Source organism: Thamnophis elegans, chromosome 1 (assembly GCF_009769535.1).
Source record: "Thamnophis elegans isolate rThaEle1 chromosome 1, rThaEle1.pri, whole genome shotgun sequence".
Taxonomy (NCBI): Eukaryota; Metazoa; Chordata; class Lepidosauria; order Squamata; family Colubridae; genus Thamnophis; species Thamnophis elegans.
This window is the reverse complement of record NC_045541.1, coordinates 7,423,384-7,450,711: the sequence shown is the minus strand read 5'-3', so window position 1 is coordinate 7,450,711 and position 27,328 is coordinate 7,423,384. Positions and strand designations below refer to the sequence as shown.

At 39.3% G+C, this 27,328-nt stretch overlaps 1 protein-coding gene across 2 annotated transcripts in view; it reads left to right on the top strand.

Annotated features, from left to right (window-relative positions):
- Window positions 1-229: 229 nt before the first annotated feature.
- Window positions 230-27,328, top strand: part of BMPR2 (bone morphogenetic protein receptor type 2) — an 88,643-nt gene continuing 61,544 nt past the window's right edge. The window contains exon 1 of one of the 2 annotated variants that reach the window (XM_032210226.1): window positions 230-1,586. In XM_032210226.1, coding sequence (XP_032066117.1) covers window positions 1,511-1,586 — 76 coding nt within the window. In that variant the 5' untranslated portion in view covers window positions 230-1,510. The remainder of the gene's footprint in view (window positions 1,587-27,328) is intronic. The other variant, XM_032210235.1, reaches the window with a different exon arrangement.

Below are 27,328 nucleotides of genomic sequence, written 5' to 3'. Positions count from 1 at the left end.
GTTCTTCTTCTTCTTCAGGCTCTCCCGCCATTCTCCTCAGAGAAGGCCTCAAGCCACGGCCTCCAGGTTGGGTTCGGCTGAGGGGGGGGGCCGCTCTAGCTCGATGTCTCTATGCTCGAGGCATCCAGGGGGGCTGCGTCGGCCGGCGCGCGAGGATCGAAGGGAAGGGAGGGAGGGAGGGAGAAAGAAGACGGGCGAGTTCGAGCCCAGCAGGCGGAGCAGCAGCAGCAGCAGCAGCAGCGAGGCCGAGGCGGGGCTTCGCAGCGCCCACGGGCCAAGGCGCTCAGACTGGCAGTTTAGCAGCGACTCCCCCTTTGTGTCTGGACTGAGAAAAAGGGGAGCCGCTGCCAGCCAAGCCCAGCTGCCAGAAAGGGGCAGGAGGCGACGCGACGTTTGAGAATCCCCCCCCCACCAGCGCGGAGCCTTCGTTGGGGCAGGAGGGCTTCCTCCAGAGGAAGAGCCGGCGGGGCAGCTGATTCTCCCCCCCCGCTCCAGTTGGGGTGTGGAGGAAACCGGGCAGGGTCGCGAGCGAAGAAGGTGCATGAGGGGGCGAACGGCTTCCCTTCTCGCCTTGGGGCCGTCGCTCGCCTTGGGAGGGGGAGGGAAGCGGGTGTGGGGAGAAGAAGCGGCTCTCCCTTCCCTTCTTCCCGCTGGGGGGCCGAGGAACGGCGGAGGGAGCCAGACGGGAAGAAAAAGTGCCTTTCCTCAGGGCTGCCTAGGAGGAGGAAAGGCCTCTTTGCGTCGGGAACTGCCAAGCCCGGATTTGCTGCTTCTCCTCCTTCTTTCATGAGAGAAACGCCGGGACTTTCCAGCCCTTTTCCCTCGGCTGGAGTTGTTCCCTTTCCCTCGTAGACTCCCGTGCGTGTGTGGACGCCGAGCGTGTTAAATCTAATCCGAGGCCGATGACACCTTAATGGAGCAACGGGCCCTTAAAAATCCCCTGCAAAGAAGGGGATTTTTTCCCCTACTAAGATGCCTTTTTTCCCCCCTACTAAGTGACAGGAAATAGCCCTTTTCCTAAGAAAGACACAGCACGAAAAGATTTTTGGATCCATATCTTAAAAAAAAAAAACCTTGGCCTTTAAAATCTAATCTACATCTGCTCTTTTCTTGCTGGTGACAATCTGATTAATTTCAGTGAGGGGCGTCCGTCCTTTTTTTTCCACCTTTGGAGATGATTCATTGGAAACCTGAGGGGTTGTGTGGCCCTTTGAAGAGACGTGGGGATTAATGCCGACGTTACAAATAATGACTTCTTAAGAAAAGAACATGTTTGAGAGAGAGAGAGGGGAAAAAATAAAACTCATCTTCTTGAGGCCAAGCCCTGAACCATGAAGGCAGATTTGCTGAATGGAATGAAAGCTCGAAACGGCTCCTCTCCTTCACCCATTTGCCCTTTCGAGGCTGGATTGTAAACTTGAGAAATTAAGACTCTTTGGAAGACAAAAGATTTCTTCCTGTCAGCATTTTTTTAAAAAAAACTATACTACACAGCTGGATTCCTCCAAATATGACTGACTTGCTGCAGCACCTTTTCCTGGTGCTCTTGTTCTCCAGGGCCACCTTACAAGTCAGCATTGCGGCTGGTAAGTAGCCAGTGGGTGTAACATTGACAGCATGTTCTGCGAACGGATTAAATTGGATTACTTGGGTTAAACCAGTGGATTCCTGATGAAAAGTCCATAGGAATAAATGGTGGGTTTGAATCATTTGATGTCGTTCTGTGGATCACGTCCACATTCTTCTTTTTTTCTTCTTCTTCTTCTAATTCTAATTCTAATTCTAATTCTTCTTCTTCTAATTCTAATTCTAATTCTAATTCTTCTAATTCTAATTCGTCTTCTTCTTCTTCTTCTTCTTCTTCTTCTTCTTCTTCTCTTCTTCTTCTTCTAATTCTTCTTCTTCTTCTTCTTCTTCTACTTCTAATTCTTCTAATTCTTCTTCTTCTTCTTCTTCTTCTTCTTCTAATTCTTCTTCTAATTCTAATTCTTCTTCTTCTTCTTCTTCTTCTTCTTCTTCTAATTCTTCTTCTTCTAATTCTTCTTCTTCTTCTTCTTCTAATTCTTCTTCTAATTCTTCTTCTTCTTCTTCTTCTTCTTCTTCTTCTAATTCTTCTTCTTCTAATTCTTCTTCTTCTTCTAATTCTTCTTCTTCTAATTCTAATTCTAATTCTCCTCCTCCTCCTCCTCCTCCTCCTCCTTCTCCTCCTCCTTCTCCTTCTTCTTTTTTGCTAAAGGAATGGTGGTGTGGCTCAGGGCTTTCAAAAATGCCTTGGAAATTGTTGTGTTCAAAGGTGTGTACTTGTCTTTGCAGTATTTTAGATGAGCAGTCTGTGTTCATTAACACATATTTTTTATTTTAAAATATTTACCAAGATGCATATTTTCAAACAATGTTTCTAAACAAATAAGGTGATGAAAAATTGATTAGTTAATTGATTAGTTAATCTTTGTTCATAGCCATTGGACATGATCAGTGGGTTTTTTCAGGATCATTAACATATAAAAAATGTAACAAAATATACTCTAGGCACATTAAATGAATCTGTCAATGTCTAGAATGAAATACCAAGAAGGAATCTGTGTTCTTATAGATAAAATATCACGTACATTTTGGCCAATTTTTGTTGGCGTGCACTTTGTTAATTGCTAATCATATTTTGGGTGGTTTAAAAATAATGGAAATTCTCTTCATATATACTTCAGGTGTAATTTTGATTTTGGCATAAGGTGGTCTAGGAATGAAGATTTATACTTCAAAGTATTGCATCTTCACTTTTTTTAATTTCAATATTTTCATTCCAGCTATTAAGATGCTTTACATTATTACAAATAAACATGGTTTTTCATTACAAGAAATGACAACCTCTTTATTTTCCTCTTACTATTTTAATAGCATATAGAATTGTTATATAGGACAAGAGATATTTCTTGGAAAATTTTGCAACAATATTACAAGGGTAATCTTAATGATCTAGTTTAGCTGAAAGTTAGGTTTTAAGAGTTGCAAGCAACTAGTATTGTTAAAACTTGGTAAAAATCATATTTTAATTCTGTGTAAATATAAAATAATTAAATATAGATAATTCTTAGCTGTTCGCAGTATTGTAATATTAATTGTAATATTAAGCACAGTTGAAGTTCTACTTTCACTAGGTTTTTAAAAATTCTCTTTTTGAAATATACTGAGCTAAAATGATATGGAATATTTGCTTATGTGGAATATTTTATGTCATTGGCATTTAAAGTTGATGCCCACTATTCCTATCTCTGCTAATTCTATAGGCTTTTCTGTAAAAACTGGATTTTCAAATCTTACATTTTATTGAAGTGATATAAATAAAATACTTAATTTGGCAAAAAAAAATGTTTTTTCCTGTCAAATTTGCACAGCATTAGCAAAATGGTAAGATTTGTTTTTGTGATTTCTGTAGTAAATGAACAGATACAATATCCTTGATCTGTTACATATAATTGAAAAAGGGCCATATCAACTGTGTTTACTGCCACCATCTATAGACATATATTATTAAGCTCCGAGTTGGGAAATTTCCAAGCAATTCTTACACAGATACAAGTACTTTCTTTGAAACTCAGCCAAAACCACCATTCAGAATAATGATTGACTTTCTACAGAGTAGTTTTAATATGTGTAAATTCACAATTTCTGATACTGAATAATCAATATAATTTTACAATATCTAAAAATATTTACAGAAGCAATGTAAACAAATTAATTTTTAATTTCAGAATATATATTTAAAACACTTCTGTGTTGTTTTCACTGTCAGATTGTTTCTAATTCTCAAGCTTACCATATGATAAAAAGGAAAAAGGGATTGAGGATTTAAATGGAACTAAAGTTTAGACAAAGTTCTTAATTTTCTCAGATTCTTAATGTTCTAAAGATGCTTAGAATGCTCAAATGTAATGCAGCCTGATGTTGGAATTTTGATAATCAACTGGAGTAGAAATAGGTCAAAAATACTGATCTTTCAGATGAGCTAATTGAATTCTCAAATTTCCTATTCTTTCTTTTTACTGCTTTCTTGAAATTCATAGAAGGAAAAGCCTGATGAAGAGGCCCTGTGATTTGAGTAACCTATCTATTTTTAAAAAACTTTTAAAGTGAATGTGCTTTACATGAATAACATCTGCTTTCCTCTGGCCTTACTCTTTTGCCCAGATGTATTTTCTGTTGAAATTTAGCTTTCTATCTTATTGAATCATATAAATTAATGCACTATGTTCTATATCAATCTTATTTAAGAAAAATGTATGTATTTAGACATATTTAGGCTTAGATTTATAGCCTATGTTCACAAATATTTCTACTTAGGATAACATAACATAAATGGATATTTTAAATTTGTTAATATATTTGCCAAATATAAATGTTTATATATTTTATGTTTGAGGAGCCAGAAAGAAAAAAAATCAAAAAGTTATTAATGGAATTAAATCTTCAAACTAGAATTCTTACTTGTGAAATACTATTATTTTTCAATTCCTGGAAATCATTGCAACCATAAACATGTAAATTAATATATATTTCTTGCACTAGAGGGACATATTTCATATTAATACATTTTGCATTAAAGAATAACACTGGTTATTATCTTTTAACCTTGGGAATATGTACTGTGTAAGTCAAGAACATTGTGGTTTATGTGGTATCTCTGATTTAGAAAAAAAGTGAAAAAGTGTTTTTTTTTCCAACTCTGAACTTGGAAACCAAGAAGTAGCTTTTGTGTGAATACTAATTTAGCCATTTTTTCATAATACATACATTTAAAGTGATGTAACCTTTGTTTCTGATAGCTTATTTTTTGTGTGCATGTTACATATTAAAATGTAATGCATCCAGTGACTGACTAAAATTTAAATTTCAGGTACTTCTCTTAAGTATTTGAGAAAAGAAAAACCTACATTTATATATGAAATGAAAATCAGCGTGGGTCTGGAACATTCAGAATAGGTTTTATCTAGGGGGAGAGCAAATCAGACCTCTGAGTATTTTTTCCCCAGAACAAATTTATTTTAATTCAATTTATTCAAATTTATTTTGAATATTACGGTTACAGGACAAGAGTCAAGTTTTAAGCATAGTAGTTCTTGACTTATGACTGGTTGAAGTTATGACAGACTTCCCCAGAGCTACTTATGACCCAGTTTCAAAGTCAGTCTCTCTCTCTCTCTCTCTCTCCCTCTCTCTCTCTCTCTCTCTCTCTCTCTCACACACACACACACACACACACACAGACACACACACAGAAGTAATTTTGGGTGATTGGCAACTGGACTGCCTTTGCAGCCATTTGCAGGATCCCATGGTCACATCCCTACCATTTTTGGCATTTTTTGCTAGCTTCTGGTCTTCTGTTTTTGGGTAAAAACACAGCTTGGTTACAGTTGGCTCATTTAACAACTACCACCCTTGCTTAATGACTGCTGCTAAAATGGTTATAAAATGGTTGGTACACCCATGTTACACCTATCCTACGTGAGCTGCACTGGCTTCCCATTGGTCTCCGAACACGCTTCAAGGTGCTGGTCGTTACCTTTAAAGCCCTACATGGCTTGGGACCTGGCTATCTACGGGACCGCCTCCTGCCACATACCTCCCAACGACCCATAAGATCTCACAGGCTGGGCCTCCTTTGGGTACCGTCGACCGGGCAATGCCGGTTGATGACTACTCGGGGGAGGGCTTTCTCTGTAGCTGCCCCGGCCCTGTGGAATGATCTACCCGCAGAGATCCAGACCCTTCCCACTCTCTCGGCCTTCCGGAAAGCCATTAAACCTGGCTGTTCCGGCAGGCCTGGGGCTGTTGACCCCAAAATATGGTCCAGCCCCATTAGAACGGAATGCATGGTGTGTTTTTTAAATCTATCTTTTCTTTCTCTCTTATTTTTTTTTATTTTATTCATTCTGTACTGTAAGCCGCCCGGAGTCCTACGGGATTGGGTGCATATAAATGTTCTTAAACTTAAACTTAAATCAGGCAGAGTCACTTGGTAAACCACTTAATGACTGTCATCTTATTCCAGCTCAATTACAGTCATTAGTAAAGCACTACCTTGAAATGAAAGAGACATTGATTCCTCACTAAGTTTGTCAAACACCATATATTGATGCCTATGCAAATTTATCAAATATAATTCTTCATGGATCTTGGGATCTTTAGACTGAGAGAGTGATTTGTCCAAGGTCACTAAGCAGGATTGCCTACGATGGGACTAGAACCCACTATCTCCCAGTTTCTAGCCTGACACTTTAACCACTACACCAAAGTGGCTCTCATATGATACCTACCAGTGGGTTATTTTCAGAGTCATTGGCTAACATGTAATAACAAACCTGTGAGTTCACACTCATTTTCCTACCTGTTCAGATGTTGCTTGGGAAGCTTTGGTTTCTATTTCTGACTGCGGTTGTTGTTCCATCTGAACTCTTTCATCTGAACACTAGCAAACTTCAAATGGTAGTCTGTAGATCTCTTTTGATTAGCCATGGTTAAGGTTAATCACAGCTGAGATGGACGCAGACACTTCTGGTTTCCTTGTGATTGCAATGTGGGAAACTGTCTGATGCTTATGTAGAATTGTATTGTACAACGTAGTGAAATCTTTCCCTTCCTTATTCTTAAAGTGTTTCCATACACTTTAAATTGATTTAAAAATTGTCCTCTGACAATTTCTATTTAAATAAGCAGAGGTATCATGCTGCATGATAGTTGCTAGAGAAAATAGGTTTAAGAGAGAGTTGTAAGTGTAAAAAAATGGTCATAAATCACTTTTTTCAGTACAGTTATAATTTCAAATGGTCACTAAATGAATGGTTGTAAGTCGAGGACTACCTATTTGGGAAAAAATTAAGTCTTAGAATGTTTAGAGTAGGGATATATAGCTGTGACTATTTACTAGATTTGCTTCTTAATAATGGATTCTTCAAATGAAAGACCTGCATTGCTGCAATAATGAACTTCTTCATGAATTTACACAATTTGTATTCTATAAATCAGTGGGCACCAGCCGGTGGGCTGAGGACGACTGGTGGTCTGCAAGAAAATTAAAACCATTTTCAACTAAAAATGTTTCTAACAGACTAACAATTGAATTGGAATATATAGTTATATTTATGGTAATATACACAATACAACTTATAGCAGTGTCTCTAACCTTTTGGACATCAGGGACACCAAATTCATAATTTTAAATCCCGCGGACCACTGGGGGGGAGAGGCTCAGTCACCTTTCAGGCCTACCTGTCTGCTTCTGCGAGGCGTCCGGGTGGGAGGCCTGGGAGAAAGTGCCTGGTCCGGGCACACAGCCTGGATACCTCTTCTGTGTTCCTTCTCTCAAGAAGCTTGGTCAATCTGAATGAAGGAAAACGAAGACCGGCAGACTGATGGCGGCTTGCTGACAGTGGTGGGAAACTCAGTCCCATATTCCAGAGCTGTAGTAGTCACGGGACTGGCTGTTTGGTCATCCTGAAGCAGCTCCCCCACCTGGGTCCACCGCCCTGCCAGGGAGCTGCCAGACCAGTGCACCTAGTTGGAGGAGCTGCTCCAGGATAACCAAGCAGCCAGTGCTGTGACTACTACCGCTCTGGAATATGGGACCGGCCCATGGTAGGGCTGGAAATCTCCACTATAGGGGGTGGCACATGCAATGTGCAACTTTGCAGGTGGTGCAATGTGCAAAAAGGAGCACAGCCCTCGCCGGCCGGAACGAGGTAATGATGCTGTTGGGGGGGGGGGGCAAGCAGTGGTGGCGATGGCTGGAAGGTGCAGGAGCGAAGCACATTTGCGCATCAGCATTCTGCCTTCGCCGTGGCATATTTGCGCCAGCTGGTGGCACCAAGGCAGCCCTCATCTCCTGCCGCTTGGGACTTGGAGCAGTAAACTGTGTCCGGGAAGCACTACAGCAGAGAGAAGCAGCCGGAGTCAACCCTAGCTTTGCTGTCCATTGTGGACACTAGATCGGCAACCCCACAACTCTTGTCTCTCAAGTACCCCAGCCGAAGTTTCCCGCACTGCTTCAGCAAGCGTTCCTCGAGAGACGAGAGTTTGCAGGGGGCTGATCTAGTGTCCAGGGGTTCCACCACAAAACCGCGTTCGACTAAAGCGCGCTTGACGAAACCGCGTAGCTGACGTCATCAACAGGGCGACAACAGCGCGGAGACAGAAGCACGCTGTAAACACTAAACCTAAAATTAACACCTAAACCTAACCCCCTAAACCTAATCCTAACCCTAAACCTAACCCTTAACCTAACCCTAACCCTTAACCTAACTCTAAACCTAACCCTTACCTTAAGTTGAATCGGCTTGCTTTCAAAGTGCTATTTAAAGCACCCTTCTTCTCCACGCTCGCTGTTGTTGCCCTGTTGATGATGTCAGCGACGCGGTTTAATCTGGGCGCGGCTTAGTCGAGCGCAGTTTGTCATGCCACGGTGTCCAGGCTGGCTACAAGAGAAATATTCATTCTCGGCTATATTTGAGATTTCTAGCTACAATAGATAGCAAAGATAGGGCTGACCTCCTCTGAAGTATGAGTAGCACAGGAAACCTTGGCTGGGCTTCTTGAGAGAAATGCAAAGATTTCTCTGCGGACCATCAAATTACCATTTGATCAACCATTTGTCAAGACTGTACAGCAAAAGTTGTTTCATCACATGCATCTAAATCCTTAAAAATTCCATGGTATATTACTAAGTTGGACAGTTTGAAGGGATCAATCTTATTTCACTGTTTTCTAATGTCATTTCTCAGAGTTATGCACCACTCCTAGAAAGGCTGTTATTTTATTTCTTTCTGATCCTTGTTGTCATAGAAATGACTTAAGTTGTTATTGCCTTCCTGGGTATGATGAATTTCCTCTTTAATTTTTAGCACACTGCCCATCTTATCTGTACTTGAGCTCAAGAAAATAGACTGATCATCACCTTAATTTCTTACCATCACTTGTTAATTCACTTCACTAATTTGACATTAGCATTGTCTTTTTTAAACTTTCTAACCCTTCTTGCATAATGCATAAGCAGCTTTCTTTACTTTCGGCTAATGAAATATTATTACCTGAGTGCCTTAAATTATTACTGTTTCAGCCTCCTGTTTTGTTTCTATCATCTCTTCTGTTAATAAACATTCTTATAACATTGCTCTGTAAATTGAACAGATAGACTAAAATACAAATGGTCTCATTCCTTTTCTCTTTCTGAATTAGTCCTTTCCCCAAATTTGATTACTCTTGAACCTTATTCATTATAAATGCTAATGTGAAGAATATTCAGATATTCTAACAAACCCATTTGCTTTAATATAGTCCACATTTAACATATTAAATGTGAACTCTCCTCTTTGTAATCTTTTGTTTTTTTTTATTTCAATCTTCTGTTAGGTATCTGATTCAATTTCCTTGATTTTTTTCTCCAAAAACTTCCCTATTCATTTGGCATTGTTATATATAAAATCTTACACAAAAACGTGGTGTGAGTAATCCAAATAGTGGTTCAGTAATTTACAGTCTCTTCAATCTCCTTTCTGTATCTGTCTACTGCTCTTTTTGAATTCATAGGTCACACAATCTTCCAGGTATGATGATATAGAACTTTTAGCTTTTAAAATGCTTGTTCTGCAGTGTTAATGCTATATGTGACACTTTTTTTTATTTGACAACAGTCTGTAATCTGTTTGTAAGGCAATTCATTTCTAAGTGTGTCTCTCTGTACAACATTACTCTTCTTTCCTAAAATTAAAGCCAAATCATACTGGGGGTCCTATGATGATATTTAGGAACCTTTCAAAATTACAGTGGTACTGAACAAGGGTGACTTATGACCGGTCCTTGAAGTTGCATCCACTGTAGCATCCCCAAGGTTACATGATCATGATTCAAGCATTTGGCAGCTGGTTCACAGTTTCAATGGTTACAGCATCCCATAGTCACGTGATCACAATTGCAATTTTCTTTACTGACTTCACATGGAGTTAGTAGAGAATCCAATGGGCTATTGCAAGTCACTCCTGCAAGTTACTCCTGCCTCTTTTTCTTTTGAGGCTCTCCAAGTGTCTGTAGTGCTTATCTACCCATACTTCATAGCACCCATCCACCTGCCTGTACTCTTTGGCACCTGCCTGCTGTTACTCCAGTGGTGGGTTCAGCCAGTTTGCACCTATCCGGGAGAACCGGTTGTTAACTTTCTAAGCAGTTCAGAGAACCGGTTGTTGGAAGAAATCTCATTTTGGTTTTTTTCCACTTTACAAGGCTAATCCTGTAAGGGAAGGCATGAAGGAACATTCTGGTGTTGTTTCTAGCCTAATCTTTATTGCCCTGATTACAGAAACTGCCTCTCCGTTTAACCCTTATCCCATTGTAACAGCTAAGGCGAAGTGCCCATTGATGTAAGTGATGTTGAGGGTTGGCCACGCCCACATGGTCACATGACCACCAAGCCATGCCTACCCAGCTGGTCTTTAGGGCAGAGAACCAGTTGTTAAATTATTTGAATCCCACCACTGTGTTACTCCATTGCGTTTTTGCTTGAATGCTAGCTTGCTTGTTTGGGACACTTTTCAGTGATGTGCTTCTGGATTTCCGCCATTTCCCATGTCACGGTCATGTAGGTCCTCATTAAACAAGCTGTGCGCTCCTCACTTAATGATGGTAACAGGGACTGATGGGTTTGCTGTCACTATGCCATCATGCTATATGACTGCATTACTTAGCAATGCAAATTCCAGAAGCTGTCCTAACCTGAAGACTACTGCCATAAAAACTCCATATGTAAAATGTTCCATATAATTTTTCCATTCTCCTTTAGCTTAATTTGCAGATTTGGTTACTATAGCAATGACCACACAGTTGAGAGATCAAATGATAAGGTTATGGGATGGATCATCATGGAGAAAATCTGCCACTTTTTGTCAGCATTTTTCCCTGTTCATATAGTTTTAAGACAAGTGCTCTAGTATAATAACTTACTTATCCAGATAATATTTAGAGTAATTGCTGCAGATATTCTAACATTGGTATTTTTGCTGCAAGCTAAGTAATATATATCTTGGAAGAGTTTGAAAGAATGTAATTCAATATGCTTTTCATTTGAGTTCGCCTACCTCTCATCTAATTAGAATTTGTCTCCCCAACTAGATGATTTCTTTAAACCCATCGAATGAAATAGTGACATTACTTGTTTTTTCCCCTATTTTGTTGCCAGAAGAGCAAACAATAAGATGAGGATAAACAATTATTTTTCAGCCAGAAGCATAATTTGTATTACAGCAACCACAAAGTAAAAGATCAGTTTCAATCAGTGATTCTGTAGATTACTAGAAAGGTTGGAGTTGGTTCTGTTTGCCATTAAGAACTATTAAATGGATCTTGATTTTCATTGTATTATTATGATCACCTCCTTCTATTGTTGTACCATTCAGCATTTCTATTGCTTTAGATTACTCTTAAATGTATAATATTTGTGCTGATCAGTCTATCCTGCTCTGTTCCATAATACAGTCATAGTAGTACAGTCGGGTTTTAGCTGCTGGCCTGATTAACTTCTGACCAAAAGTAAACATTGCAAGACAGTTCTGTAGCATTGCCATTGGAGCTACAAAGTGCTACGTTTCCTATGAGGCAAAAATTCTCTTGTTCCAATTTCTCAGCTGGCCTCACTCCCATTTGAGATCAAGTCACCAGGGCGTTTTAGCCATCAGTAGTGTGCTTTTTGAATTGTTACCATTTCCCCCCTGCCATGTGAAAGCAAAGTAAAAACGAGCAATAAGGCATTAACAAAAAGTAGAACATTTTCACTCAGCTGTTGATTAGCTGGATGGAGTGCTGGTGAGTTCATGAAGATGAGTGAGCTGTATATGAGATGAAACCAGTGCGAACACTTTTAAGACAGCACAAAATGTGTCAGAGGGTTTTAAACAAAGTCAGTAGCTGTACAGGGCGGGGCATAACCTTTTCCTAGGGGGTCACAGCAACACTTGTAATAACAACACAAATAATTCATACACCATTCGAAAAGCCCATCAAGAAACTGAGTTTATTGACACGATTTAATAGTCAGTATGACCACCATTAGCCCTTCGAACAGCATTCAAACGAGGTGGATAAGAACACAACAAATCTTCAAACAGTTCCGTTCGATTTTCCAGATTTTTCAAAAACACAGTTTCCAAATTCATTCTCAAAGTTTCAACCGAATATCGATTTTGACCTTGCTGCCTGAATCATCAGAGCTTCCACTTCATCCTTAATTATGGCCCCAATGTTCTCTGCCGGATTGAGATCTGCGAATTTCCCGGCCAGACGTCATTGCCCCAAAATTCGACATTGTTGTCCTTTAACAATTGCGGAGTCGCATTTGCACGCATGCAAGGAGCTTTGTCATGAAGAAAGACAGCCTCACCAACCACCAAAGACATTGTCTGGATCACTGAGAAATGGAATGACATTCTCCAATAAAATTTTCTCACGGAAATAACTGCCATCCCAGGATTCCCCTTTATCCTTCAAAACCCAATGCAGTTTCTTGGCTGTGAAAATGACGAAAATCCCGATGCAAGTCGGATTGCGAACGATTTGTCGATATCGTTCATGTTGGCGATGTCGTCGACGTCTTTAGCCCAAATTCGATTGTTCTGGAAATTCGGTTTTCGAATGGCATAAACGAAGAATTTGTCAGATGGCGCCAAATGAAGAAAAATCTTCCTCGGTCCATTCAGACAACCAATCGCACAACCAAAGCCGATCTTGAACGTGTGTTTGAGTTTTCAATGGTTTGCAAATGACGTGGAATGGCTTCAAACCTTCTCGTTCTCGATATCGGCCGATTGTCCTTTGATCAACTCGTTCTTCCCACGAATTTGAAGGATTTCTTGGGCCACTTTTCGGTTCCTTTTCGTTGTTGCGACTGCCAGTTGCAATGATGGCTTTGCTTTCTTGGGACAGTTGCAGAGGACGCCCTTCTCCAAATTTTGTGAAACATTCTTGGGCTGTTTTGTTCCAATTATCAGTACCCAATCCGGATGACGTTTCAATTTGTTTGCAATCCATTTTCGATTGATAAACGTCGCTCCAGCATCGCGAGCCTCTCGAAAGGCAATGCATTTTATTCTGTCATGATCCTTTGTTCTTCCGAATCGAATTTCCAGCCATTCTTAAAGCAAATTTAACATTTAATAGCTCATTCAATTCAGTTTTTTATGGGCTTTAAAATGAGGTGTCACGGAAGTTGTAAACTGCTGTCGATCTTGCTGTGACCCCCTAGGAAAATGTTATGCCCCGCCCTGTATGAAAATGCTTCGAAATATAATTTTAAATGGATTCAAACAGTTGGGATACATTATAAGGCCATATCCTCAATTCACACTTGAAAAGACCTCATTTTATCCATGTAGTAAAACCTGTGTTCTTTTATTACTTTGTACTCTAAAATTCAACGTTGCTTTTAAAAATAGTGTGATATGGCTCACCGACAAATGCATGCTCGACAAAAGTGTGCCGACAAAACCGCTGGGGAAAACCGTGAGGTCGAATCGCGCCGACAAATGAGCGCAGAAGCACGCTGACAACAGCGCACCGACAGAAGCACACTCTAAACTAACCCTTACCCTTACCCTAACCCTTACCTTACTGTAATCGCGCTTCTGTCGGCGCTCTTTGTCGACGTGCCTTGTGGTGCGCGCTAATCGACATTGCGGTTTTTATCACCGCGGTTTTGTCGGCGCACTGTTGTCGGGCGCGCATTTGTCGGGTCATGGTGTGATATTACTCTAGTTGGTGTCAGACAACATCAAAAACTGAATAACCAAAAAAATGAATAAATGCATAAATGCCGATAACTGGAAATACAGATGCATTCAAGTACAGAATATTTACGCAATCTTTTCCAGTGTGTACATTTGCAGTGTGATATCATTAAAATCTTTTTATTCTAGGGATTATGAGAAATACTTGGTAAATAGTTTTAGTATGTGTGTTTTGATTGTAATATCTCCGTATTTATTCTCCTATGCTCAGGTTCCCATTCTCAGACTTTTGTATTAACTTCCTTATTGATTCCCTATTATGATATATGATAGATTCCCACAGATAGGCCTCCTCCGAATTCCATCCACTGGCCAATGCCGATTGGCTACCACCCGGAGGAGGGCCTTCTCTGTGGCTGCTCCGGCCCTCTGGAACGAGCTCCCCGTGGAGATTCGGACCCTCACCATCCTCCAGGCTTTCCGCAAAGCCTTAAACACCTGGCTGTTCCGACAGGCTGGGGCTGATGACTTCCTGTCCCCGCTCGAATAGTGTTGCTGTTGATTGTTTTAAAATTGTGGTGTTATGTTGTCCGTTGTCTTTCTTTTTTTTCGTTTGTACCCCCCCCCCCCAATTTGGTTGTGAGCCGCCCTGAGTCCCTCTGGAAAAGGGGCGGCATAGAAATACAATAAATCGAAATCGATATCTTCCTTTAATATAAAACCTACTATTTTTCTCTGTTTGCCAGTTAAGACTAAATGTTTTGCCTTAATACTAAAAGGATTCTGAATTTCATTGTATTATTATGATCATCTCCCTCTCTATTTTTGTACTATTCAGAAAACAAGCACCATATTGCAAGATATACCCATTCACTATTAATGACCATATTCACATTAAGTACATAGAGGTAATCCTAGACTTATGAATCAGAATTGTGACTGGAACTTTCATTACTATGCAGTGTGGTTGTTCAATGAGTCTCATCTGATTTTACAATCTTTTTGCTGTGCTCGTTAAGCAAAATCACGTGGTCATTAAGCGAATCTACTTCCCCATTCACTTGGAAGCCTCCTGGGAAAGTCGCAAAAGGAGATAGTGTGTCCCTGGGACAGTGGCAACCATCATAAATGCATGCCCAATTGCCAAGCACCTGAATTTTTATCATGTAATCACGACGCTGTGACACTCATAAGTATGAGGACCTGCCGTAAGTCACTTTCTTCAGCGCTATCTTAACTTCAGTCAGTTGCTAAAATAAATGATCATGAGTCTGTGCTTGACATTTACAGTATCATAGATACATTGACAATACATTTACCATATTTTTCGGAGTATAAGACACCCCTTTTTTCCCTCAAAAAGAGGCTGAAAATCTGGGTGTGTCTATAACACTGAATACACCATTTTTCCTCCTGAAACCCCACCGCCTTCACCACAATGGTCGTGCATAGCTTTTAGGAGGCTTTCAGAGTGCTACTGGGAGCTGGAGAGGAAGAAATGAGCAAAAAATGGGCCTTTTTTGCTCAATTTTGTGTCTCTCCCCCCCCCCCCCAGCCCCCAGGAGCACTCCATAAAAGCTTCGTAAAAGCTATCCATGCTCTTTTTTTGACAAAAAGGGCCCATATTTACAAAAAATGGGCCGTTTTTTTCTTCTTCCCCCCCCCCAAAGCACTCTACAAGCCTCCTAAGGCTATTCATGCCCCCCCTTTTTTTTTTTGAAAAAAAAAGGGCAATTTTCACGAAATATGAGCCATTTTGGGGAGTTTTGCAGAGTGCAAAAAACATTTTTTTTTAAATTTGCCTCTTTAAAACCTTGGTGCGTGTTATACTCTGAAAAATACGCTACATTGAACATGCATACAATGCTAATGCTGATAATTCTTCCAGTAGAATTCCAAACAGGTGATCTAGAATACATTGCGGCTGAGTAGCTGCTATTTTTAAAGCCAAACACAACTTTTTTTCTTGAATCATGTGGCTGCCCTCTCCTTTATATTCCACAGATACTTTTTTCCAATTATTTTACAATTTTGGACCACTACTTAGTATCTTAGACATCCTTTTTAAATCAGGTAAAGACAACACGACCCAATCGGATATTTTGCATAGCACTTCCTATAATATAAATCTCAATGAATCTAGAAAGTGACCTTAACTTCAGTTATAAAATTGTAAAAAGTGAATGTAAATTGAAAGTTAAATTTAATCTCTCAAATGTAATTTTTTTTAGCATTAAGCTAAACTGAAGCCCTACAGAATGTTTCTGTTTTGATTTTTGCACTAGGAGGATTTACGACTCAGATTTTTATTCAAAATGTGTTATAATATTTATGAATAAAATAATTGAAACTAGTTGCCAGTACCTTCTGGAACAACATGCAAGGCTAAATAGAAAACTGTAAATATATGTAGACTTTACTTAACACACACATACACATATAATTGTTGAGAGATGGCATAAGTGCATTTTCCAGAGTGGGTTGCAGGATGGTCCAGTGATGGTATTATCACAGCCAATACGCTTCCCCCCTTCCCGGCGTCATCCAGAAGGCAGAGACACAGGCGGAGGTAATCCTAGTGGCCCCCTACTGGCCCAGGAAGGCCTGGTTCGCGGACCTGTTGAGCCTGTCGGCAGGGAGACTGTGGAGGATTCCCCGGGGGAGGTGAGATTACTACAGGGGAAGTTGATCCACCCGATCCACAGTCCGTGTGGAGATTGAGCAGGAGCGCCTGAGAGGCGCCCTCCTGTCCCAGAAAGTGATCAGAACCATCGAGGCTCCCCGCAGACAGTCAACCAACCGGATTTACGATGCCACCTGGTTGACATTTGTTTCCTGGTGTCAGGCTGCCCATGTGACCCCTTCCAGGGCCTCGGTCCCCCAGGGTTGGATTTCCTCCAGGAGGTCTGGACAAGGAACTGTCCCAAGCTACTGTTAGGAGACAGTTAGCAGCACTAGCCATGGTGATTCCTGGGGAGGACCCCACTCCGCTGCCTCATTTGCCTTTAATCAAGAGGTTCCTCAAGGGGTGGCCCACCATCGTCCACCGCCAGTCCATAGGTTTCCTATGTGGCATCTTCCCATGGTGGTACAGGCCCTCACTTGTAAGGTTGTGTTCCTGTTGGCTATCACCTTGGCTCGGTGAGTTCGTCGGTAGGGAAGAGGGTTTTCCCGTCCAACAATAGTCAGTGGATTTGTTAGGCCATTGCCCTCGCCTACGAGGCACAAAACTTGCTGGTTCCAGCCGGAATCACGTCACACTCCACCAGGAGTGCAACCACCTTGGCGGCCTGGGCCTCCCAGACCCCTATAGAGGACATCTGCAGGACAGCTACGTGGGCCCCCCATCGCCCTTTATCCAACACTACAGACTGGATGCTTTCGCATCCTCTGATGCGGCGTTTGGCCGCAGAGTCCTGAAACAGGTCCTGTCGGATCATGAGGGCCCCCCTATGGGACGGAAACTTGGGTATGTCCCATCACTGGACCATTCTGCAAACCCACTCTGGAAAATGACAGTTGGTCTTACTGGTGAACTGTTTTTTAAGAGATGTTTGCAGGATGGGCCAGTTCCCACCCTAGGTTAGATAGACAGTATTGGGTGGTGGAGGTGTCTACTTTGTGACTTGTTTTCAAGATCTCGGAGCACACACTGCATTGTCAGAGGAGTGGAGCCCAAAGGCGTGGCTTCAGCTTCAACCCAGTCTTGAGGCCAATTGGCTGTGATAAAACCATCACTGGCCCATCCTGCAAACACCTCTTAAAATAACAGTTCAGGTAAGACCCACTGTCATTCTAATTTAAATTGAATTTATGGAAATAAATTCGGTACCATATTCTCAGTATTTACCTCTGATATCAGGAAAGGATGTTTACTGGAATTCTAAGAACAAAATATTGTGGCCAGAATGTTAAACTTTGCCTCATTTTCTCTCTCCCCATGTTTCATTTTTGGCTGTTATTCATGCACTCTGTGCCCTTTTCTTATTTGCTACCAGAATGATTTAGTTTCAGTTGTGTGACAAAAAAATTGTTCGAAAACAATCATTTTGATTTTTTTTAATGTCATATCAACACAACTAAAATACGTACGTAGTTTTTCGGAGTATAAGACGCACTGGAATATAAGACGCACTGGAGTATAAGACGCACCAAGGATTTGAAGAGGCAAATTAAAAAAAAAAGTAGGTAGGTAGAGGGATAGAGAGGGAGAGAAAGAGAGCCACCGAAAGTTGCCTGGAATTAGGCAGCATCAAAATGAAATAAATACCTAAGTATAATAAATATTTTTTAAATAATAAATAAATACTGCAGTAGAAAAAAATTGTTTTTTCAAATGAAAAAATATGCATTTTCAGATAATTTAATAATATTGTTTTATTAAAAGGAGTCTAAAAGAGGATAATGGGGTCCATTTGTCAAGTTTATTTTATTATTTACCTAATTTATATGGCCACCATTTCAACAAGTGATTCTGAACAGCAAAACAAAATAAAAATAATATTATAAATGTTTTTTCCTAGTCATTGGATACATAAAGTACTGAAGATGGGTTACTAGCAAAGTAGCAGCAGGATTCCTTTAGTTTACATCAAGTATCTTTATTTTGATTGTACTTTGACATCTCTGTAGGGTTATCTTCCTTGAAAAGTTTATACTGTATATCCATTTTTAAAACCTTTCTATGCCTTTCAATGGCAGGAAGAGTGTGATATTAGGCAGCTGAAAGGCAGAGGATTTATTTACTTAAGATTGATTAGTTTTGCACATTAGAGGCTTAGGTTTTAAAAAGTGGATTGGGGTGTAAAGATAAAGGAATTGAATTATGAGCCAAATTGTAATTTCAGAATAGTTTGATTGATTTGATTTTATACCGCTGCTCAACTCACAAAACAACCGTAGACATCTTATATTCAGTTGGAAGCATAGAACAAAACCCAAAACAGAATAACTGAGTAACCAAGGATAGTCACTGTATTGATGATCTTCCGTTCTGGATAGACTCATCCTAGGCTCTGGCCAAATGCCTCGTGGTTGAACCAGGTCCTTAGTGGGGCTCCCTAAATCACGGGTGTGTGGGAATGCTGTTCTAAAGAACAGTCACTGCAACAGAAACTGGTGCCTCCTGGATCTCATCAGTTATCATTGTTTCACAGAAGGTCCTCAACTCTGCCTCATGAGATAACCAGAAATAATTGAAGACGGACACTCCTGCAGATAACCTGACCTTGTACCATGGAGGTCCAAATAGGCAATAGCTTAAATTATCACAGTGTTCCTACGATCCTTCTTACCCAGGAGACTGACTCCAAACAAGGTCATTGGATGGCTAGTTGAAACAGTTGTTTTTACATGTAATTACAGTGATTGGGAGACATATTTTTTTTTTAAAAGTGATTAAAGATTTTCACCATAATAAATTGGATGCAAATAATAAGTAAAGGCTTGATGCACTCAATATCTAAGAATTGAATTTATATTTATGATAAAATTCATGAGTTCTCTTTCTCATTCTTGTTGCTGTTTTCTGTAATTTTACTTATTTACATTTTTAAATGTATTTAACCATTTAGAATCATTATATCTGTAAAATATAATTTGTGCCTTTTAACACCATAAAAATTAAGATGGAATAAAAGTATCTCTCTTCATATTTATTGTATCCTAGTTGGATATAAACTAGTGAAAATAAACTCATACGAGCAGTGTGTTGATAAACAATCTTGGCTTTTGTACAGCAGCTGATGGCTTAATAGATTTGTGTTGCTACTCACTGTGGAAGAGCTGAAGCAGAACAGAAGCTTCTCTGTATTCTGACCAATGAACTTTGCTCTTGTTACTTAGGATACGTTCTTATTGAGTTTATTTAATACTATCAAGTTAATACTGTCAAGTTGCTTAATTTTGTTTGAATAGTCATTGAATCAGCAAGCCCTTTATGTGCATTTTGTGTGTTTTATATCTTTCTATTCAAAACTTGCTTTAATGGATAAAAGTAATAAAATGTAATAAATGGAAATAGATTTAAGACCTATAATATTAATACAATAATTTTGAAGAAAATTCTAAAATAATAGTAGGCGTAGATTGCTTTTGTAGCATTGATTTTAAATCAGATGAACAATTCATTTTATTGGTCCTAAATCATTTTAGCCTTTAGGATACCAGGCAGTTGGCTAAATAACCTGTTCAACTTCAGAATATCTAACAACAGTAAAAGTGAGGATTTCTTCAGACAGAGAGACTTATGGGCCCATGGAAAGACATGAATTTATCCTGTTAAAGAACTGCTTACCTCTGTTGTTAAGCTACCATGTTCAGAAGCATCCTGCTTATTTCTTTTCGCTATAACATTTTAGAGACATTCCCTGAATGTGTTTAAATGTGCCATTAGTCAAATAATTATCCATCTTTCACAGTGCCCCCTGGTACCGACATGTACACAGAATGACCTCCTTGCTCAGAAATATTGCTACCATCAACGTAGCCTGGCATTGGGCTAAAACTATATAAATTTCTGTTTCATTAAGTTTTTAATCTTTTTACATTTAAATTAATACTTCTTTTTCCTTTCTAGTGCTGCATTCCTGGCATGTGACTAGACAAGAAACATCTCAGAGTTGGCACAAGTTTAGATTGCTGCTTTGCCTGTGTTATAATGCCTGATCAAAATCTTATGTTCTAGTTTATATGCCAGAATTGAAGATTACAAATTCCAGTTGAGACATTTTGCTGTTAACGCAATGTTTGTATTGAGCAATTTTGTGTTCTCAATTGCAAAGATACTCAGAGCTCTTCCAAATTGTCCTGGTGAATTCTCCGTAGTACTTTTGGCTGTTGTTGGCAACTGGCAACGCATCTTCCCTGCTGGAAGAGAGATGAAGAGGAGGGGAGGGAGGGAGCTGGGTGGTCTGCCCTTATTTCTCGAAGATGAACCAGGATGCTTATGCCTGTGGAAGTTGGTTTTACAGAAGAGAAAATATATACGTATAGGAAAATAATGATTGAATAATAGAATAATGAAGCAAAGTATCTGCCTACTTTTGAATTAAGTCCTGAATATCCACATCTATTTTCTTTGAGGTAATAGAAGCAGCAACTCCATTTAAAGTTCACCACAGAATATTGACAGAGCTTTTTTCTTTTTGAAAGTTCCAGGAACACATAAGATTTGAGGATATTAAGAATATAGTTGGCGCTTAAAACATTTGAATTCTGCTTACATAGCAAGCTCCCTTGTTTAACTCTATAATACTTGTTTTCACATAAACTACATTACCATATAGAGTTGAGAAAGCATTACTACATTTATGTAGGCTAGTATCATCCCTTGGATACAATCATATTTGGGTATAATGTTGTGTAGTACAAGTAGTTCCCCAACTTACGATCACAATTGAGTCCAAAATTTCTGTTGCTAAGCAAGACAGTTAAGTAAATTGTGCCCATTTTATGACCTTTCTTGCATTGTTGTCAAGTGAATCATTGCAGTTGTTAAATTAGTAACATGGTGGTTAAGAGAATCCAGCTTCCCCATTGACTTTGCTTCTCAGAAGGTTGCAAAAATGATCACATGACTGCAGGATTCTGCAACGGCCATAAATACATACCAGTTGACAAGCATCCGAATGTTGGTCACGTGGCCATGGGGATGCTGCAGTGGTTGTAAGTGTGAGGAACGTTCATAAGTCACGCTTTTTCAGTGCTATTGTCACTTACTAAATATTACTAAACTGTTGTAACTTGAGAAGTACCTGTACACTTGGGTGCAGCTTGTCTGAATTGTAGTTGTGGAAGTTGATTCACCTACAGGAATAAATATTTTTTATTTAAAACTATGTAAGAGCCACCCATCTCACAGCAGTGACTTTGAGTGCATACATGATTGTTGTGGCCCAGCAGGAGCCGTTGGAGCTGCCACCAGACTCCGACAGCGAGGGGCCCAATGGGTCGGCTCTGGAGGATGTGGAGGACCCTGGACAGGGTTCCAACTCGAGCAGGGCGCAGAGAGGCTGGTTGACCACCAGGAGATGCCTGAGCTTTGGACCAGTGGGGAAGACACAAGGAAGTATGATCAGACGCCAGCAATGAGTTGTTCCGGATGCCCGGCACCGGAGAGCTAATAGGTGTAAGGAACAGTTGTCCAGTTACAGGAGGTATTGCACTCAGCTGCTGGTCATTAGGCTGCTCTCCAGACTATAAAAGGAATGCTTGTGCACACGCCCCTTTTGCAGAAGTCAACGCATGAACTAATGTTGGAGAACAGTATGTGAGCTTGGCAGGCTGGATTGCTGCCAAGGCTTATCTCTGCCGGTTTGCTGCCAAGGACCTGTCTGTCTGTTAATAAATTCTGTAAAGTATCTTTGGCTCGGAGTGTGTTGGTGTGGGACGAGGAGGGTCAGAACACATGATTAAAACCACAACGATATAAATCCATTACACCATGGTTAAAGAATAACCTCCAAGACAAAATGCCACATCACCAGAGAACTCACCTAAATGCTTGGCCCAAATGCCTGTGCAAACAATCTGGTCTTGGGGGCTTTATAAAAGGCTAACAGGGTCAGGGCCATCCACATTTCTGTGCAGATGGTATCCAATATAAATTTACAACATTCCTTGGCAATCAGTTTTCTTTGCTCATTCCAAGACTGTGGCAAAGCTGAAATGCAGCCATTTGTAATGAAGCAATTGTGAATTACTGTCTGATGCAGTGATTGTCTAAATATACTTAGCTGTGATAGGCATAGAAAAGACATATTACTGATACAGTAGCAGCAGCAGCAGCGTCCTGGGAATAATTATATAGTTTTCTGGGCATATCTAATTACAATGACTTCTGTGCAGTAATTTTATCTCATAGTATGGAATCTTTAAATAACCACATTAAGTGCAGGAAATCATGCAACTTCAGTGTTAATTATAAAGAAATATTATATCTTCCTTGTATTATTACAAGAGATATTGGGAGCACTTTCAGATATAATGGCTAGTTACAAAATGTCTGTTTTAGCTGAGAGAAAATGGTTAAGCTTGTTTCATAGCAGACCATATACTTCCCAGCATGTTATATATCTCCTCAAACATTCCTTTTTTCTGTCTTTTTTTCCTCTGGAGGTGGAGCACACATTTAAACAAGACTGGATCTGTCCCATTCTTTTCATTTTCTAAGAATGTTTGGGCCTAGGGTCTACTGATTAACTTTGTAGTATGCTATATTTAATTTCTTGTTAAATCAAAGTAATTACAGGTAGTCCTCGACTTACAACAGTTCATTTAGTGATCATTTGAAGTTACAACGGCACTGAAAAAAAGTGATTTATGACTGTTTTTCTAATAACTGTTGCAGCATCTCCATGGTCAAGTGATCAAATGCCATACGCCTGGCAACTGAGCCATATTTTCCGCCTCTTAATGCCTTGTGGAACCAAATCTAATTTTAGTGTCCCTCACAACCCTGTCTGAAAAAAAAAATGATCTAGAACAGGGGTGTCAAACTCACGTTGCCACGGCAGCGTCACAGGACTTATCGGGACTTTCCCCCCCTTTGCTAAACCGGGCAGGGGCGTGGCCAGCATGTGACTCATCCAGCCCATTGGCCAGGAGTTTTGACACCCCTCGTCTAGAACAACCAAAGTCATTTTTCATTGATGCTTCAGTTCCATCTGTTGTGGTCCTTGGACGGTTGGAGTCATGTGTCCTTGGTAAAACTGTGTTCTGTGGTTGTATTGCTTTTGACTAACCTTATAAGTACAAGTTTTAGGCAACAGGACAATGGCCAAGTGTGATCATTTTTTGTTGGTGTAGTGGGTTCTTTATCTTGTACTGCTGCTATACTAGGGATATGACAATTGTAATCTCTAATGTTAACCCCTTGTATACTCTGATGTTAGTCCCTGTTCATAATGTATGTATGAGCACATAAACTACATTTTAAAAAAATATTTAATTAGTTTTCAAAAGTAGAAAGTTCAAATGCTAAAACTACAACAAAAAAGGAAAACAGGGAAAGGGAAAAAGGGACAGCTAAAAAAAAGATACAACAAAGAAAAAACAAAAATAACATGAAATAGTTACTTCCACCAGTTTGATACAGACACAATTTTATAATGATGTATTCTCTTGTTTTTCTTCAGCAAAAAGCAGATAGAAAACTAAAATATAAAAGGTGTACCTTCCAAACAGTTGAATAATAACACCAATGTATAATATCCTAATCTCTTACTCTAAATAAAGTGTATGTTCCACAAATGCATCATAGCAACAATTCCACAAATACGTAGTATTGTAAAATGTTTCTATAACCCAATATCTATAATAAAGCACCTTCTACTTTAAGTTAAGCAAGTAGATAAAAGAAAATATAGTCTATTAAACTCCAACAATGCACAATATTTCTGCATTCATAGCAGACATAAACATTAAATCCCCAAATCAGAACTTCATTTTTTCTTTATCAAGCAAAAAAATCCCAAAGTGCATTTGCCATATGGAAAAGAAAAATAGTCAATTTTTAAATCTTTAATCAAAGTTTTTCCATTTCATCCAGATCAATTAATTTCACAATACATTCTTCCATTTTGGGAATTCATATATCCTTCCATCTCTGCGCATACCAAAGCATTGTGGCAGATATCATTTATAAAAGCCAAATCTCCTCTCTTTTTTCAGTCTAGTTATCCATCAAACCTAAAAGAAAAGCTTCTGATTTCTGTACATGAACTTAAAGAATCTTCAGGATCAAACACGTAAACCACATTTAATGAAGAACCAAGCCATTCAACTAGCTGTATAGTTTTATTTTAACTGTAATAACATGTATCTACGGATGAACTGACTATATCCCATTTTGTGTCATGCTGAGCTGAGAATTATTGTTTTCAGTCTACAACCTTGTAGCTAGGAAAAAAAACAGTATGATTCCTACAATTGAATTGTGCTGCTGAGGTTACTCAAAGCATAGCTGATATCCCATATAAGGAAGCATACTTTTCCTTTTTTGTCTTAAAGTAACCCCGAGAAAGGGATTGAAAAATCAACCGAATTGGGCATGAGTTTCTAAATTTGAGAATAGCTATATATATATATTATCCTTGCTTTTGTGCTACAGAAACCAGGGAGTTATTTTTATATTGAGAAGATCTGTTGGATTTAATACTGATTTATTGAAATAATGTCCTGCTCTGATGCTGGCAAGGAAATAGTAGACAAAAGTGTTTTTCCTAGATCAAAATGACCTAGCAATTATTTATTGACATAAAAGTTCAGTTCTAGGGGCAACATCCATACAGGTAAGCTTTGTTTAGCGGCCACATATGGGATTGACAACTTGGTTGTTAAGTGAAGTGATTGTTAGGTGAAACTTTGACTGTGCCTATGATCTTATTTAAGATTAACTTTGCTTTGAAGACCTGCAAAGGTTGTAAATGGGAGGACTGGTCCCAAAGTTACTTTTTCATCACCATCATAACTTCAAATGGTTGGTAAACAAGACAGTCACTCTACAAGGACTACCTTCTTGTAGTACTTGAGAGACCGCCTGCTGCCAATCACCTCCACTAGACCGATTAGATCCCACAGATTAGGCCTCCTCCGAATTCCATCCGCCGGCCAGTGCCGACTGGCGACTACCCGGAGGAGAACCTTCTCTGTGGCTGCTCCGACCCTCTGGAACGAACTCCCCGTGGAGATTTGAACCCTCACCACCCTCCAGGCCTTCCGCAAAGCCGTTAAAACCTGGCTGTTCCGACAGGCCTGGGGCTAAAGAGCTGTTGCCCCCGTCTCGAATGGTATGACAGTTGTGTGTTTTTAAATTATGTATTGTTATGTTTCGTCTTTTATTTTTTGTCTGTACCCCCCTTTCCCTGATTTGAATTGTGAGCCGCCCTGAGTCCCCTTCGGGGGAAAAGGGCAGCATATAAATATAATCAAATCAAATCAAATCAATCTTCAAGGCATCCATAACTTACAGCAAAATTGCAGTGGGGAGGTATGTATCTTCCCAGAGATTTCAACAATTGCTGCTGATGTCGCAAACAGTGACCTGTCAATAATATAAATGTTTTGATATAGGATTTAGAGGATTAATTAGAGCTGTGCAGCCTACCAGAATAGAATGTCTGGAAAGGTCTAGGAATCTTACTTGTTCTCATTAAATGAATAAATTATAATTTTTGGATTCTGAACTGACAATTGTTAAAAGTTATTTTATGCTTTGCAAATAGTTAAGGTCTGAGAGACAACAATTTTGCCCACTAACAGTTGGCTGTGCACAGCTGAGGCAAGTGGAAGCTCATCTAATCTAGAAGAATCCATGACTTCATTCTAGGTGAAAGATAAAACATTTAGTTTCTCCAGTTCTGATAAATGTTATGCAGCTACTTTGTGGCTCACGTTCTACAGTCTAACATGTCTGGGAAACAGTAGGTTGCTAACACAGTCTTTATTTAAAGAGAATAGAATTTAGAAATTAAACAGTGTTTACAAAAAACTAATAAACAGCATTATTCAATCTATGTTGTAGTGCATTGTATTAACTATGTATGATTGTGCTTAAAAATACATATTCATTATTTAGCTTGAACAGTTCTTGTTTAAAAGGTTTGTGTATTTTCTCTATACAACCTTTTTGCCCCAATTGTTAGCTGAATCACTGCACACTCAATTCCAGCAACCATTCTTTATATGTTTATATTTCATTTGAAGGTAGAGAGAGTAAAGAAAGTCAATGATATTTTAAGACAGTACTGGCTTGTAATGTTCATAATCATCTACTTAGCTAATTCTATTACATCCAAAAAGTAATAAGAGGTCAAGAAAGCCTTTCCCGCAATTCAGACATTGTCCTAAATAAGAAGTTGAGCACAAATCAAGAATGTGCTATTTTAGATTGCATTCTTTTCGAGAGTCGGGCAATAAGGGTGGTGCTGTTTTGATTCTAATAAGAATCTAGGTCTCTACCCAGTTTTAATGGTTTAAAGCTTGATCCGCTAGAAAAAATGTATAAAGAAATGTATATGTCAGAAAAGCATGAAGCTGAGAGAACTCTATTTTTTTAGTAAAATAAGTTTTAGTAACACACGACTGTTTTCATATATTTTAATGGCGAGAGACACTGATGTCCATCCTCTGGCAAAATAAATTTGCCAGAGGATTTCCATTCCTGCTAAATATTAGCTGGAAGCTTGATGAAGAAACCTACGTGGAAGCTGCAGAAAAAAAAAGAGGATGCAGAATATTGTTATTTAAGGAAAACGTACTGGACACAACCAAAATGACTAATTTAAAAAGTATAACATTTGCTTACATGACCTTATGAAAACCATGAAAATGTAAAACAAAACAACCAATTTGTTCAGCTTCAGTATGCCAATAGAATAAGCAGAATTGTTGGATTTGCTAAACGTAGACCAGTATATCTGATATTTTGTTTTGTGATCATTTGTTTGAAAAAAATTGCAAGGAAGAAACATACAAGGCCAAAGTTATAAAACTTTCATTACAATTCAAAGTGATTATGAAAGTCTGGGATCAATTCACACGATCATTTTCTCAATGTGACATCATAA